We start from the raw sequence: 16,856 nt of genomic DNA on the forward strand, positions 1-16,856 counted from the left end.
TTTTAGCTCCAGCACTCAGGAGGCAGAGGCCAGCCTCCTCTACAGAGTGAGTTCCGGGACAGCCAGGGCTACTCACAAAAAACCAAAACTAAATCAAAGCAACACCAACCTTCTCCACAGAACGTTTCAAGATTAGGGTTGGCTTTTTCTCCTAACTTTGCCATAGGGGTAGTTGCTTACACCAAAATGTGGACCAGAAGTCACAGTGCATGGAGGTGACGTCTTCCTAAGGAACACAGTGCAGGTTTAAACACCACTGGAGTGGAGGCAGGAAGCAACGTGGGCCCAAGAAAAAGTAAAACTATTTATTGGATGACACATTCTCACTCCAAGGGCTCATGAAGTTAGGGTAATAGAGTACCCCAAAATACTTAAGATTCTCATGGCTGGCTGCAGGGGGGCGCTGAAACTACTCAGTTCAGCCCTCCTCTGTGGTAGGTTAGATCTGTGGTGTGCGAGGCAAAAACTGAAGGGCCCAGGCCTCGGTTTCTTGTCCAATTATCGGCTGTCTTGCCGTGTACTTCCCTCTGCCCCTCTGATTCCAGATCCCCACAGGCCCATGCCTGGATGCCTGCCACCAGGCAATGTGTTTTCGAGGAACCAAGAAGTGGAGAGGCAGCAAACATCTGGCTAAGTGCATGGCTTGCTCTTGACTCACCGGACCCTTCCTGCCTCTGGTACCTCACGTCTAGGCCAGACTGCTGCAAAACAGTTTGAACGGGTGAGGATGAGAAATACTGGGAGTCCTGAGCAAGTCAGCCTTGGCTGGATGGCCTAGCTTGTGCACCTTTGGAAGGGTACATCTGCACGCCTTTAATCCCAGCACCTGGGAGGCTGAGGCAGATAGTCTACTCCTGGCCAGTCTGGGCTACACTTCAGTAAGGCAGCATCTTCAGCTACTAGTTTCACTAGAATGCTTTGTGGACTAGACTCAGGTCCATGTCTTGCTAACATTCTCTTACTAGTGCTCACTAGCCTTCTTCCCTAGTTGAAAAGGTGGCTTATCAGCGAGTCTCAATCAAAGAAGACATAATAGCAGGTAATGAGTGGGAAGGGGCTGGGTGTGGTGGTGCATCCTTTCAATCTCAGCATTCGGGAGGGAGAAGCAGGAAGATCTGAGTTGGAGGCCAGGCTGGTCTACAGAGCTAGTTCCAGGGCAGCCAGGGTTAGAGAAACCAACCAAAAAAAGAGTCACGGAAGGTAAAAGCGATAGCTGAAATATACAGGTATATAATTTCTAAAAAATTTCTTCATGGAGAGCAATGGTGGCTCACACCTTGAATCCCAGCACAGGCAGGCCAATCTTAGAGCTAAGGTCAGCCTGATATGAATTCCATGACAGCCAGGACTACAGAAGAACCCCCTACCAGCTTATTAGAGCCTGCTGGAAGGATCCAAAGACTCAAAACAAACCCTTTTTCCTGTGACTGACTCTAACACTATGGGGGAATCTATACACATCAGACCCACAACTTCTTGCAAGGCAGGCAAATGCTTTTGTTGTTGTTTGGAGCTGAGACTCAAACCCAGGACAAGAGCTCTACCACTGAGCTAAACCTCCAGCCCTCACTGTTTTTAATGGAGTACTGGCCTGTTTACATGCTTTTGTAATTTTCCTTTTTTACACCAAGCAAAGAAGTGAAATTAGAAATCTAGATAATAGATGTACTTAAAAGCTTTGTGTATTCAATTTAGGTTTGACACTTAGTTGAATAAACAAGTTTATTTGTAAATTTAGTCAACATACATAATTGACCTAAAAACTTCAATAGGATACTTTTAAAAACCACTTGAAGGCCATCTCTATAAAAAGGATTTTGCCAGGACAGTAACCAGGTGTAACCTAACCCATCTTTATTGGCAGAGGTCCAATAAGCTGAAGCTGTACTCTTTTAGCCCCATGTTTAAACTCCACAAGGAAAAAACAAACCTTGTACTGTTTTTCCCCTTAAAGATTAAAAAAGAAACAAAACCAAACTCAATCTAGGTATAAGACCAAACAACACAATGAAAAGCTGCACTATCTAGATTAGTAACAGGTGATGCTGGTGTGAATAACTTGTTACTGTACTCTAGAGCCCTTATAAATAAAATCCCCGTTAGTGTGTGTGTTATTGGGCAGAGGGTTAGTTAACCTGTGGTAGAATGAGGACTTAGGCAAGGTTTAATACGCATAGCATTTTTCTACTTTGTTAAACAAATGCAGTCTAGTCAGGAAATACCAACTGGACTAAATTACACACACCTTAATGACAAGACTCCCCACCACTTGTGAATGTAAAACATTTAATTTAAAAATGTTCAACACTACAATATATAAAATAGCTATTATAAATGCACATAGTGTAGTCTATAGCTGCCAGGTTTACTTTCTTCCTTTTTTTTTCTTTTTTTTAGGAAACTGTTACACTGTGGTTAAAACTTGTATCTTCAACCTTTGAAAAAGCCCACATTCTATCACAGTGATGTATGGTTAAACACTTGGATCAAGTCATAACCAGTTTTATTGCAAAAGGACCCTGTACACATTTATCAATTCTAGTACCTTAATAGCCACCCAACAAGTCATTAACATACAGAAACATGCATCATGAGAAGCAAGTAGTATCACCCATCCCTTCTGCATATGAGCAACTTGTCACTCCTGAGCCACAGTGCTCACATCACTGAGGTCTGTGAACAGTCACTCTTCCCGTTCATCCTGAGTGAAAGATGGAATGACTTAAGTACAAATGCAACATATTATAAACAATTTCTTACAAAAAAAAAGTCACAAATTAAACCAAAGTATTTTACAGAATTTACTACAAAACGCCATAAAAACCGCCTCGACTTAAGCTCTCTCCCCCCGTATCCGGCGAGCCAACTGGATGTCTTTGGGCATGATGGTGACTCTCTTGGCGTGGATGGCACACAGATTGGTATCTTCAAACAACCCCACCAGGTACGCCTCGCTGGCCTCCTGTGGAGGACAAGAGCCACAGCATTAACTCCCTTGCTGCAGAGGCCACGCCGCCGCCCCCAGCGCCACCGAGCCTTTGTCTCCCTTACCTGCAGGGCACCAATGGCTGCGCTCTGAAACCTCAGGTCGGTCTTGAAATCCTGGGCGATCTCCCTCACCAACCTCTGGAAAGGCAGCTTCCGGATGAGCAGCTCGGTCGACTTCTGGTAACGACGGATCTCTCTTAGAGCCACGGTCCCGGGCCTGCAGCCATCGGAGAAAGGAGGGCGTCGCAGGGCACGGCGAGGCGCGCCGCCCCCCCGCCCCTCTGCCCGTGCCCCGGCCGCCCCCCGCCCGTGCCCCGGCCCCCGGCCGCCCCCCTGCCCCTGCGCCCCCGGCCGCCCCCCTGCCCCCGCCGCCCGTGCCCCGGCATTGTTCCCCGCCTACCTGTAGCGGTGCGGCTTCTTCACCCCGCCGGTAGAGGGCGCGCTCTTCCTGGCCGCCTTGGTGGCCAGCTGCTTGCGGGGGGCCTTCCCTCCGGTGGACTTCCGAGCGGTCTGCTTGGTTCGGGCCATTTTCTCTCACCTGCCAGCCAGACCAAGAGCGTCCGAGCCCAGGGCCCCCGGCTCTGCCCGCCCGGCGCCGCTCCTCGCGGCAGCAGATGGCGGCGGGAGCCGCCGCCTCCTCCCCCTCCCCCTCCCCTAATGACTCAGGCTGCGCCGAGCGGCGGCCTCCCCCGGGAGGGGGAGCGCGGGGAGGAGCCACTTCCCGCCCCGCGGGCGGCCGGGAGCCCCGCGTCGGGACCCGTGAGTCACCACCGGGAAGCAGACGGGACGGAGGGGGCGGGCGGGACGCAGCCTCACGCTCAAAGCCAACTTCCCGGGCCGCCGCGCCGCCGCGCCGCCGCGGCCGGCCAAGCCCGCGGTCCCCACAGCCACCGAGCCTCCGGCCAGCGCCAACACTCACCCAAAGCCGAGGTCTGAGGCCCTTGCTGGGACCGCCGCGCCGCTGTTAGCGCTCAAACGGGAGCCGCAATCGCCGAGTAGAACGGAAGACCTTCCTCCAACGAACGACCAAACCGCTCTGCGCTCCAAGCCCCCCGACGCCTCCATTTTTATATAGACGCTTCACGCTGCGTCACTACGTCACAGAACCCTTATTTGCATACACCAACGACTTTTTCGATTGGCGGGAGCTTTCGCCGACGCGCTGACATCTCCCGACACAAAGGCCGTACTTCGGGCCTGTTTCCTGATTGGCGGGTGTTTAGGCCACTGATTGGCTGTTAAAGTTGCTCCTTGATTGGATGGATGCAAAGAGGAATAGACGAATCAGAGTTTAGCACTAAGCAGCTCTTCTGATTGGATAAAATGGAGCTATGTTTGGATCCTTCTCTTGGTTCCAAAGCTCTACAATAGAAAGTCAATGCAAATGAATTGCACTAGCCTCTCAGAATTAAAGAAAGTCCGGCTGGCAAGTGCCTAAGACTATTTGCATCAAAAGAGCACTTCAGGAAGATTTTACGAAAATATATAATAATAATTCCAATGTAGAATAAAATGTGTTCCCTGAATTATTTACTTTTTGCTAAATTTTGATTATTGAGTACAGTGTGAGAAATGTAATCCTGTAAATCATGTTTCAGTGTTTTGTGTATCATGCACACATATTTTAAACCAAAAAGCAATTGTTTGGTGGGGAAGTGTAATAGATACAAAGAATCAAAATTCAAAAAATTATTTCAGAGTTGAACAGTGACCTCACTTTAATCTCAGCATTTAGGAGACTCATAGGCAAGCTGATCACTGTGAGTTTGAGGCCAGCCTAATCCACATAGAGGGTTCCAAGCCAGCCAGGCTTACATAATGAGATCTTGTCTTTACAAATCCTGTTTTTTTTTTCCCCCTCCAGTACTCCATAAACCCAGCTTAGGATGTTCACCCGCAATATGGGGAGATGATGTAGGATCCAAAAATCAAGGTCATCCACAATTACACAATTCAAGGCCAATCTAGAATATATAACACACTGTTTCAAAAAAAAAAAAAAAAAAGCCAAAGAAGCTGGCCATGATGGATCATTCCTTTAATCCCAGCATTCTGGAGGCAGGCAAAATCTATGTAAGTTTAATGCTGTACCAGACCATCCAGGGTTACCCAGTGAGACCTTGTCTAAAAACAACAAAAGCCCCTTTTTCCACATGTTTAATTCATATCACCATGAAATATTTTATTTCAATGTACTTAGAGGTAAATAAAAAGTTGCCAGGCATGGTAGCACACACCCTGGAGGCAGAGGCAAGTGACTTTGAGGCCAGCCTGGTCTACATTAAGAGTTCCAGGACAGCCATAGCTACATAGTGAGACCCTATCTCAAAAATCAAGCAAACAGCTGGGCGTTGGTGGTGCACACATTTAATTCCAGCACACCAGGGGCAGAGGCAGGTGGATCTCTGTGAATTCGAGGCAGCCTGAGCTACAGAGTGAGTTCCAGGAAAGGTACAAAGCTACCCAAAGAAACCCTGTCACAAAAAAAAAAAAAAAAATCAAGCAAACAAAAGGGAAGTAACTACCTGATTATATATTTCTTGAATTATTTAATTCAATTGCATGAAATAAATATATCAGGAGAGGCAACAGTCCTAAGAGGCTATCAATATGGGTCCACAAGGAAAAGATAAAGGAAGTGGGTGTCCTTATGTAATACTTGTACTTGATAATTATTACTTCTAACAAAAACCTGATAGGTTTGTAGAAACACCAATATTTGTAGATTTTTTGTTTGCTTGTTTTTTCTCAATAGGGTTTCTCTGCATAGCTCTGGCTGTTTTAGAAGTCACTGCAGACCAGGCTGGCCTTGAACTCAGGCATCTGCTGGAATTAAAGACCTATGTTACCACACCCATCTTTCTTCTTCTTTTTTTAAAGACCATGATGGCTGAACTCACAGGGCTCTATCTGCCGCTGGGGTTAAAGTAGCGTACTGTTATACCTGTCTTCTACACTTATCTGCTTCTGTTTTGAGAGATGGTCTTACTAAGTAGTCTAGGATAGACTTCAACTTGTGGCAATCCTCCTGCCTCTGCTTCTTTTCTATTGTTGTTGTTGTTTTTAAGACAGCGTTTCTCTGTGTAACAGACCTGGCTGTCCTGGAACTCAATTTATAGATCAGGAACCCAGAGATTCACCTGCCTCTGCTTCCCAAGTGCTGGGATTAAAGGCGTGCGCCACCACCAGCTGGCTCCGCCTCTGCTTCTTGAGTGCCAGGATTATGCATGTGTCATCACACCCAGTCATTCTTCTCCAGGTTTTGTTAATTGTCAAAAGGAATCTAAAACCTTCCCGGGAAAAAACAAGAACTAGGTATCATCCATCTAAGCATTAGAGCAGTGTGTCCCCAGGTGACAGTTAATATGGGGTTTCCTCTTTCCTAAATTGACAATTGGAGGGAAAGCAGCACAGGAAGGGCATGGGGAGGAATTGAAAGTACAATACAATCAACACCAAACAAGTGAGGTGGGGCTCAGGAGTTGAGCATGCTTGCCTGGCATGGGTTCGATCCCACGCACTGCAGTCAGAACAGCAGAAGAGACAACACACCATCGATGATACTATTTTAGTAAATTAAGCAATCTGGACGATATCATCTCCCAAATCTATTTATTTGAAGCCTCCCCCCTGTAGTGGATAGCCAACCCAGCATTGGCCTGGAAGTTCCAACCCCCATTGAGGCTTCAGTAATGATCACGCCCACAAGGCGGGGCAGAGGAGGGAGCCGAAGACCGAGGATCAGGAGGAGGTCGCGCTCTTGGTTCGGGGCTCTGGACTTTGCTACACCCCCACCCCCCACCCCCGGTTTTCTGAGATAGGGTTCTTCTGTGGAGCCCTGGCTGTCCTGGAACTTGCTCTGTAGCCAGGCTGGCCTCACATTCAGAGATCCATCTGCTTCTTTCTCCTGAGTGCTGATTAAAAGCATGCACCACCACCACCTTGTATTATAATACTCTTATGATTAAAAATTAAGTCTATGAGATGTAGTTTCTGTAGTGACTTCACACTTGGGGACTTCAGGGACAACATGCAAGCCAATTCTTTGGATTTAATCATAAGAATAAAGCAATTCATTATCATTTCTATTTGTCCTTTTCAATCCTTCATCTTCAAACAGCTCTAGCGGCAAAACAATTGACTTTGCCTGCTTAAGAATTACCAGTTGTCAGCTTTGTGAGCTAAAAGATTGGCTTCCCATGTGAGGTTACACAGAACTAAATCAAAAAAGTATATGCCATTCTTGAACACTAACAATTTCCATTTGACCCCTCTCGTACTCTTCAGGTTATTGGAAATGAGCTTTCACTCCCCGCCCACCCTTGCTTCTCTTTATGTTGTTGTTTCAAGACAGGGTCTCTCTGTGTAGCCCTGGCTGTCCTGGAACTCACACTGTAGACCAGGCTGGTCTCACACTCACAGAGACCCACCTGCCTCTGCCTCCTGAGTGCTGGGATTAAAGGCGTGTGCCACTACCACCTGGCTTCCCCATTTCTTTTGAGAGAGATTCTCACTATAGAGAGTGGAACTGGCCTGGAACTTTCTGCATAGACCAAGCTGGCCTCAGACTCACAGAGATCCATCTCCTCTGTGTTCAAGTGCCGGGATTAAAGGCGTGCATCCACAAGTACACCCAAGTACACACAGCTTTTCTCTTTAAAAAGGGTTTTGGGGGCTGGAGAAATGACTCAGCAGTTAAGAGTACTGACTGCTCTTCCAAAGGTCCTGAGTTCAATACCCAGCAACCACAGGGTGGCTCACAACCATCTGTAATGAGATCTGGTGCCCTCTTCTGGCCTGCAGTTATATATGCAGGCAGAAAGGTATACATAATAAATAAATAAATCTTAAAAAAAAAAAAAAAGTAAAAAGAAAAATAAAAAGGGTTTCAAGCCAGGCGTCGGTGGCACACGCAGGTGGATCTCTGAGTTCGAGGCCAGTCTGGTCTACAAAGAGAGTTCCAAGACAGCCAAGACTTATACATAGAAACCCAGTCTTGAAAACAAACAAGAGGAAGCCAGATCTCTGTGAGTCTGAGGCCAGCCTGGGCTAAAATGAGATCCAGGAAAGGCACAAAGCTACACAGAGAAACTCTGTCTCAAAAAAGAAAAAAGAAAAAGAAAAAAGAGAAAGAAAGAAAGAAAGAAAGAAAGAAAAGAAAAAGAAAGGCCAGGAGGTAGTGGCGCATGCCTGTAATCCCAGCACTCACTCAGGAAGCAGAGGCAGGTGGATCTCTGTGAGTTAGAGGCCAGCCTGGTCTACAAAGCGAGTTCCAGGACAGGCTCCAAAGCTACAAAGAAATCCTGTCTAAAAAAACTGGGAGAAAAAAAAGAAAAGAAAAGAAAAAGAAAAACAGGGCTGGAGAGATGGCTCAGAGGTTAAGAGCACCAACTGCTCTTCCAGAGGTCCTGAGTTCAATTCCCAGCAACCACATGGTGGCTCACAACCATCTGTAATGAGAAGATCTGGCATCCTCTTCTGTGTACTAAATAAATAAATAAGTAAATAAGTCTTTTTTAAAAAAAGAAAAAGAGAAACAAAGAAAACAAAAAAGGTTCAAAATTATATTTATTTATTTGTGCCCTGGTTCAAGTATGGAACCTGTTCTCTTCTCCCACCATGCAAGGGATCAAACTGAGATCTCAGACTTGGTAGCAAGTACCTTTAACCCTGAGCTATCTTACTGGCTCTCTTTTTCTTTTCTTTCTTTCTTTCTTTCTTTCTTTCTTTCTTTCTTTCTTTCCTTCTTTTTTTTAAACAGGGTCTTGCTATGTAGACCTAGCCTTGGATTCCCTACAGCTGAGACGATCTTAACTCCTGACCCTCCCACTCCCATCTTGTCTAGGTGCTGGAATTACAGGTGTATTTGGTGCTGAAGACTGAACTTGGGCTTTACGCATACTTATTCCAACTAAATTACATCCCAGCCCAGATGCATTTCTTTAACAGACCATTATTAACTAACATGATCTCATTTAACAAAACAAATAAGTTTTGAAAACAGATTTGACCAGGTGTGGGGGTGCAGGCCTGTAATCCCAGCACTTGGGAGCCAGAGACAGACAGGTCTTTGTGAGTTCAGATCTAGCCTGATCTATGTATCAAGTTTAACCAGCCAGGACTACACAGAAAGAGCCTGCCTCAAAAACAACAGCAACAACAGGGGCTAGAGATGGCTCAGTCATTAGGAGCACTAGCTGCTTTTCATGAGGACCTGAGTTCAATTCCCAGCACTCACATGGCCTTTCCTGGAACTCACTCTGTAGCCCAGGATGGCCTTGAATTCAGAGATCTGCCTGCCTCTGCTTCCCGAGTGCTGGGATTACAGGCGTGTGCCGCCGCCACCACCACCACCACCACCACCACCACCACCACCACCCAGCTATAATGGACATTTTTATTATTCGATTGTGTATGCAAGATGTGTATGTGAGAGGGGCAAGTGTGTACCTATGGGAGAAGCCAAAGGATAACTTTGTGGAGTGGGTTCTCCCCTTCCACCTTCACAAACAGTTCCAGGGATCAAAATCAGGTTTCCAGCCTTGCTAAGAAAGCATTTTACCCCTGACTCATCTACCCACTCCTGTCTTTTTGTTGTTCTTGGTTTGGTTTTTAGACAGAGGATAGCTCTGGGTGACCTGCAACTCAGTGAGTAGACCAGGCTGAACTTTTCCTTTGCCACCCGAGTCCTGGATCAAGGCATGTGTCACTCCCCTCTTGTTTTTTTGAGATAGAGTCTCAGTATGGGCCCCAGTTTGGTCTGGAACTTGGTGATTTTCCTCTTCCCAGGCATGTGCCACTCTATCTAGCCTGTAGAGATCATTTCATAAAACCAAAAAGGGTTTTCCAGAACAGGAAACCAGAGTGGATTATAACTCATTTCATACTCAGACCCTGGCCCTTTATATGGAGTCTATCGCGATGCTTCTCAACAGTTTACCAGCATACCTAAGAGACTACTCTAGATAGAGATTAAATTCGCCACTGGACCTTAAGGTACTGGAAATAAGGTGTTTGGGCCAGCCACTGAGTTCAGAAGGGGCCCAGGTTTCAAGGTTGGTAAATGTTAATGAGGCGCGGGAACAATGTGGTGTAGTGTAACTCTTCTTTAATAAAGCTTCCTCAAGCTTTGCCAGCCGGCATACTTTCTCTGGTGATTTACAGGTTACTATCATCTCATGAAGACAAACTTCTGTAGCTGACAAACTTGCTTGCTTGGAGGCAATGCTCTAGGCTGACTTTAGAAACCATGCGCAAACTGTACTGGTGAGAAGGCAAGGTAATTACTGCACGTTGGCAGTGCAATTACGCTTGGAACATTCTCGGTGGTGTCATTTAGGGCCTCCCTAACTGGCTTCTTGGCTCCGAAGGTTCCAGTTTCAAGGAAGAGCTTTCCTCCTACTCCACTGAAAACGCACTGGTAATATTAAGAGTGACTAGACTACAATTACCACAAGCCATCGCGGGTCCCACACATCCGGGACACGGTCCGCAAAGATCCCTGGGTATTGTGGTCTTGCGCTTTGGCAGCGACCCTGTGCCAACGGTAAAATTTCAGCTGAAAGGAGGACTACAACTCCCAGCAATCTTTGCTGCCGTGCGGGGGGTCTTCACGTTCTCGTGGCGCGGCGCAGGCGCTGTGGGTCTTCGGCGCGGACCGCGCAGACTGAATAATAAAAGGGGAGCGGCGAAGAGGCAGGAAGACAAGACCATGTCGAAGGGCCCCGGGCCCGGCGGCTCGGCAGCTTCCTCGGCGCCCCCGGCCGCTACCGCTCAGGTGCTGCAGGCGCAGCCCGAGAAACCGCAGCACTACACGTACGTAGAGCCCCCCCCCGCCGCGCGCGCACGCCTGACGTCAGCGGCCAGCGTGAGTCACGCGCGCAGGGAGAGCGCGAGGCTGTCTCTCCCTCCCCCCCCTTCCTTCTGTAGCTCGGCCCAGACCGGTTCCAACCTGCTGGGGCCGGTCCCAGCTTCCTCAACTGTCACCAACTTCTGGTCGGGCCGTGGGGCGGGAAACTCGGTCCCAGCCTCCGAGTTGGGAAGGAGCTCGGGTCCCGAGTACACACTTCTCAGTGTAGGCCTTGGAGGCCTGTACCCCTCAGACCGTAAAACCAGTCCCGGGCTCTTTGGGAGCGATAAGTCCGCGACATGACAAGCCGAATTCTGTAGCAACCAGCCCTAGACCTGCATAGAAATAATGACTGTTTGCTTAAAGTCTCGGGAGGAGATTCCGTGACCTGAGCGCTTTTGTATCTCGAAGGCCTGTTGTCCACGAGGATCACCCACGCCTGAATTCCCTTAGTCAAACGTGCAAACGAGGAATCACTCTTTGCAGCCCATCCTGTGAGGGAGCGACTCCCAGGATACTGTATGATTTCAGACCCCTTCAGAATCTGGCAAGAGAGGGAGCTTCGGATAGTGACAGTTAATGAGGTTGTCAAAATGGAAGACCCCTGGAAAGCTGCATGTGTGCCCTCATTGCTGTCATGCCACATTGGGCCTAGGTGCTGTGGGACAAAAGGCCAATGATGTGGTTCCTCTTGTCAAGCAGCGTGGGTTTCCGTTCCTTGCCGGGTCAGGGGTGCCTCTCATCCCCTGTAGGGGCCTGAGCCATGCCGTGTGGGTATTTAGAAGATCCCAACCCATGGAGAGGTTGAAGAACACTCAAGTTCAGTAAGCCAGGATGTTGGGAATGCAGAGAACTAAAAGCAGGCAGGATCTCTGGCTTGAGACTCAGAAGGCCTTTTCGGAGAGGAGACTGAGAACATCGGTTTTGAGGGACTGTCTGATGTTGGCTGACAGCTAAACTTGACTTCAGTGTAACTCAGGTTAGCCTTTGAGTTTGTTGGTTCTTTCTTACTGGAGTTCTCTCCACAACCTAGCCATTGCTTTGGTGAAGAAGGTCTAACATTAGAATAATGTCACTTGACTTATCTAGCCACACAATAGTGTGGTCTTGATTTGCAGATCTGTAAACTTAATTGGAACTTATTTTTTATTACACTGATTATATTTGTATGTAAATGTATGTGGGAACACACATGCCATGCACAGGTATGGAAATAAAAACAGTTTGAAGGAATTGGTTCTCTCCTTTCACCATGTGCATTATGGAGATTGAACTCAGATGGCTGAGCTTGGCAACAGTGCTTTACCAACTCTGCCATATCGCAGCCAGGAGCTTGTGTTGAAGTGTTAGAAACTGAACCCAGGGAAGGGCTCTACCATTGAGCTGCATCTTCACACATACACTCAGTTACTATTTATTTAGTTATTGCTTTTTTGAGCTAGGATTTCACTAAGTTGCTTGGGCTGGCCTTGAACTCTTGAGTAGCTGGGATTACAAATCTGTGCCACTGGGCCTCATTTTTTAACTTTGTAATACCTTTGGTTGCTTGGATCATGGTTTTCAATCCAATTCCAAACTTGAAAAAAATCTTGGTTTTGTGTGTGTGTGTGTGTGTGTGTGTGAGAGAGAGAGAGAGAGAGAGAGAGAGAGAGAGAGAGATGCATGATGCATTGTACACTTGGAGATCAGGGGAGGACGTCAGGTCAGATGTTCTATAAGATAGGTTCTTTGAGGGTTGAAGAGATGGCTTGGTGGTTAAGAGCACTGGCTGCTCTTCTAGAGGTCCTGGGTTCAATTCCGAACATGGTGGCTCATAGCTGTCTATAGTCTCATGGGGATCCCATACCTTCTGGTGTGCAGAAATACACATAGACAAGACACCTAGGTACATAAATGAATCTTTTTTTAAAAAAGGTTCTTTTACAGTAAGCTTGTGGGGTCCACTTCCTCAGACCTCCCAATACTGGGGTTGTGAACATATGTGGCCATGCCTGGCTTTTCACATGGTGAAGACAATTCAAACTGAGGTTCTCATGTCTGGGCAGCAAACGTTCTCATCCACAGAGCCATCTCCACAGCCATTTTATTTGTTTGTTGCTCAGATTGCCCCCCCCCCCCCCCCATTGTGGATCCTTTTCTCTACCTCATTCTCCAGAATTCTGGGATTACAGGATGTGGCTACCACAAGTAGCTGCAGCCTGTGTTACTGTGTTGTGTGTCATTGAGATACGATGAAGTTACGTTAGAATGGTTTTCTGACAGATGGAAGTAGTCAGCACAGTATAATTGTCAGTGTTTGAATTGCTTGCTTGTTTTTCAAGATAGGTTTTCACTATGAAGTCCTGACTGTCCTGGAACTCACCGTGTAACCCAGGCTTGTTTTGAACTCACAGAGATCCACCTGCCTCTGCCTCTCAAGTGCTGGATTAAAGATAAGTGCCACTGTGTCCGACTTAGCATCTGAGATTTTAAAACCCCCACCCCCCCCCCCCCCCCCCCAGAGCTGAGGACCAAACCCAGGGCCTTGCGCTTGCTACCACTGAGCTAAATCCCCAACCCATAAACAATTATTTTTATGTGTCTGATTTTGTCCACATGTGTGTCTGTGCTGCAGGGCGTATCTGGTACCTTTGAAGGCCAAAAGGAACATCAGGTCCCCTGAAACTGGAGATCCAGATGGTTGTGAGCTGCCGTGTGGGTGCTGGGAATCAAACCAGGGTTCTCTGCAAGAGCAACCAATGAGTGCTCTTAGCTTCTGAGCCATTTCTCCAGTCCTCATATCTGAGTTTCTGTCTCTGGATTCTTTCTTGACATTTGTTCTCCTGTTCCTTGAGGGCTGATGCATAGTCATGGGACTTGGCTCCTAAGGCATCTTTATTTATTTATAAGAAAATTTACTTTGTGTGTGTGTGTGTGTGTGTGTGATGAGGACGATGTGTGGGAGTTAGCTCTTCCTTTTCTCCAGATTGGCCCTAGGAATCAGCTTTGGTGGCAAGTGCTTTTGCCTTCTGAACCATCTCACCAGCTTGAGACAGCTTTTAAATCAGCGGGTATTAATGAAGTGCCCAAGATCAACTGGAAGATGGAGATTACTGATAGTCTTGTCTTTGTGTATATATATCTTTTTGTCTACCAAAAAAAAAAAAATCAGAGAAATTTGCTGTCTGTTTAGGTAGATTCTGACATTCAGAAACAATGACTTGGAAGACTTGATCATCCAGATCCCAGTTTGGAACACATGGGACACAGGTGGTACAGATAGAGCTGGTGTCCCTGACATGGCCTGTGTTACTAAGGTGAACTCAGTAGGTCAACTCAGTTGTTGTCCTTGGAGATTAGGGGCACTGAAAGGTTTTTTTGATTTTTTGACACCGGGTTTCTCTGTGTTGTTTTGGGGCTTGTCCTGGAACTCATTCTGTAGACCAGGCTGGCCTCAAACTCACAGAGATCCACCTGCCTCTGCCTCCTGAGTGCTGAGATTAAAGGCGTGCGCCACCACCGCCCGGCTTGGAAGTTTTACTTTAAGAGTCTTCATACAAAACACAGCCAGACCTGGCATTCGCTGTTTGAGATACCCTTGCCTCCACCTACCTCCCAGACCTGGCATTCGCTGTTTGAGATACCCTTGCCTCCACCTACCTCCCAGACCTGGCATTCGCTGTTTGAGATACCCTTGCCTCCACCTACCTCCCAGACCTGGCATTCGCTGTTTGAGATACCCTTGCCTCCATCTACCTCCCAAGTGGCCTTACAGGCAAATGCCACCATGCCCAGCTGTTTGTTTAATTTACTTATTTTTTATTTTTTGTACATTGGTGTTTTGCCTGCATATACGTCTGTGTGAGGGTGTCAGACCCCCTGGAGCTGTAGTTACAGACAGTTGAGAGCTATCATGTGGGTGCTGGGAACTGAACCCAGATCCTGTGGAAAAGCAGCCAGTGTTCTTAACCTCTGAGCCATCTCTCAGCCCCAGTTTTTGTATTTTGGTTTTTTCTTTTTTCTTTAAGATTTATTTATTTATTTTTTGGTTTTTTTCGAGACAGGGTTTCTTTGTGTAGCTTTGAGATCCGCCTGCCTCTGCCTCCCAAGTGCTGGGATTAAAGGCGTGCACCACCACCTCCCAGCAAGATTTATTTATTATATATTTATTATATATGCAGTGTTCTGCATGTATGCCCTCATGACAGAAGAGGACGTCAGATCTCATTACAGATGGTTGTGAGTCACCATGTGGTTTCTGGGAATTGAATTCAGGACCTCTGGAAGAGCAGCCTGTGCTCTTAACCTCTGAACCATCTCTCCAGCCCCTAGTATTTTTTTTTTTTTTTTTTGTCAGAACTGAGGACTGAACCCAGGGCCTTGTGCTTGCTAGGCAAATGCTCTACCACTGAGCTAAATCCCCAACCCCTTCCTAGTATTGTTTTTCAATACTTTGTGCAGTCCTGGCTGTGTTCTGGAACTCACTCTGTAGACCAGGTTGGCCTCAAACTCAAAGATCCGATTCTCTTTGCCCCCGCCCCCAAACCTAGCACTGGCAGCTAGAAGAAATTGGGCAGGGCAAGCCCCACAGGTGCCCAAGAGAGGCACCCCCCTCCCCCCCCCCTTTTTTTTGAGCTGAGGATCGAACCCAGGGCCTTGTGCTTGCTAGGCAAGCACTCTACCACTGCACTAAATCCCCAACCCCAAGGCTCCTCCCCTTTTTAAAATAATTTATTTTTATGTTATGTACATTGCCTGCATGTATGTCTATGTGAAGGTGTCAGATCTCCTGGAATGGAAGTTATGAACAGTTGTGAGCTGCCACATGGGTGCTGGGAATTGAACCTGGGTCCTTTGCAAGAGCAGCTAGTGCTTTTAACTGCAGAACCATCTCTCTGGCCCCAAAATGTTTTGTCTTTTAAAACTTCCTGACTGTTGCTTTGGGACAGTTTTCTCAATGAAGCCCAGCCTCGCTCAAACTTAGGATCTTCCTGCCTGTCTCCCTTTCAGGTGCCATCACCTGGCTTTTGTGTTGTCATTTTGTTTTGTTGGAGGCAGGGTTTCATGTGGCAGAGGACCCTGAACTACTACTGGCCCGCCTGCCTCCACCTCCCAGCTGCTGACCAGGAAGGCCAAAAGGTTTATAGAAAGATTAGTTGGAGGATAGTTATTTTGATATTTCCCATAATGTTTTGTTTTCTTGAGACAGGGTTCTATGTAATAGCCTGTTCTGGAACTCCTTCTGTATGTAGACCAGGCTGTCCTCACAGAGATCTGACTGCCTCTGCCTCTGGTATTAAAGTCCTGAGCCACCACTGTCCAGCCCCCTAATCTTTTCAGTAATCTTGCATTAAGGGAAATTGAAATAATCCAAGTAGCAAATGGTTACTGCCACTTGTGCTAGACTTGAGAAATCCAGTTCTTGTAGAAAAATATTATTAGTAGTAGTCAGAGTTCTGTTTGTTGTCTAGTTCCAAGTATTTGATTAGCACTCAGGAAAATGATTGTGTGTGTGTGTGTGTGTGTGTGTGTGTGTGTGTGTGTGGTGTGTGTGAGTGTGTGTGAGTGAATGCATTTGGAGCCTGTCCTGAAACTCGCTCTGTAGACCAGGCTGGTCTTGAACTCAGAGATCTGCCTGCCTTTGCCTCCCAAATGCTGTGATTAAAAGTGTGAACTACCACTGCCCAGATTTAAGAATAGGAAGTTTTGGGCTGGAGAAATGGCTCTGTAGTTAAAAGCACAGGCTGCTCTTCCAAAGATCCTGAGTTCAATTCCCAGCACAACATGGTGGCTCACAACCATCTGTAATGGGATCTGATGCTTCTGACATTTAGGCATACATGCAGACAGAGCATTCATACCTTAAAAAAAAAAAGAAAGAAAGAAAGAATAGGAAAGTATTATGATAATTACATCCTATAGTGTGTCCAGAAGTATAGATTTGGGAATCCCTATAACAAGTACATTAAAAATTAGCTGATAGCTGGGCGGTGGTGGCACACGCCTGTAATCCCAGCACTCGGGAAGCAGAGGCAGGTGG

The 16,856-nt window shown here is 47.0% G+C and overlaps 2 protein-coding genes across 3 annotated transcripts in view; one reads left to right on the forward strand and one right to left on the reverse strand.

Annotated features, from left to right (window-relative positions):
- Window positions 1-1,708: 1,708 nt before the first annotated feature.
- LOC118590209 (histone H3.3A) lies at window positions 1,709-4,041 on the reverse strand. The gene is made up of 4 exons (XM_036198094.1): window positions 3,908-4,041; window positions 3,389-3,526; window positions 3,052-3,205; window positions 1,709-2,962 (listed from the first exon to the last, which is right to left on the reverse strand). The coding sequence occupies exons 2-4, from the start codon at window positions 3,514-3,516 to the stop codon at window positions 2,834-2,836; spliced, it is 411 nt and encodes a 136-aa protein (XP_036053987.1). The 5' UTR covers window positions 3,517-3,526; window positions 3,908-4,041; the 3' UTR covers window positions 1,709-2,833.
- A 6,575-nt stretch (window positions 4,042-10,616) lies between these two features.
- The window catches only part of Unk (unk zinc finger), a 34,690-nt gene continuing 28,450 nt past the window's right edge, over window positions 10,617-16,856 (forward strand). Inside the window, exon 1 of one of the 2 annotated variants that reach the window (XM_036196763.1) lies at window positions 10,617-10,803. In XM_036196763.1, the coding sequence (XP_036052656.1) occupies window positions 10,700-10,803 (104 nt within the window). In that variant the 5' untranslated portion in view covers window positions 10,617-10,699. The remainder of the gene's footprint in view (window positions 10,804-16,856) is intronic. The other variant, XM_036196762.1, reaches the window with a different exon arrangement.

Source organism: Onychomys torridus, chromosome 8, assembly GCF_903995425.1.
Source record: "Onychomys torridus chromosome 8, mOncTor1.1, whole genome shotgun sequence".
NCBI lineage: Eukaryota > Metazoa > Chordata > Mammalia > Rodentia > Cricetidae > Onychomys > Onychomys torridus.

What these genes read in the sequence shown, in the direction of transcription:
- LOC118590209 (XM_036198094.1), bottom strand. Translation starts at nt 3,516, where the DNA reads ATGGCCCGAACCAAGCAGACCGCTCGGAAGTCCACCGGAGGGAAGGCC. An exon ending in AAGAAGCCGCACCGCTACAG is followed by an intron (nt 3,206 to 3,388) that starts GTAGGCGGGGAA and finishes CGATGGCTGCAG; the next exon opens with GCCCGGGACCGTGGCTCTAA. An exon ending in CAGCCATTGGTGCCCTGCAG is followed by an intron (nt 2,963 to 3,051) that starts GTAAGGGAGACA and finishes TGTCCTCCACAG; the next exon opens with GAGGCCAGCGAGGCGTACCT.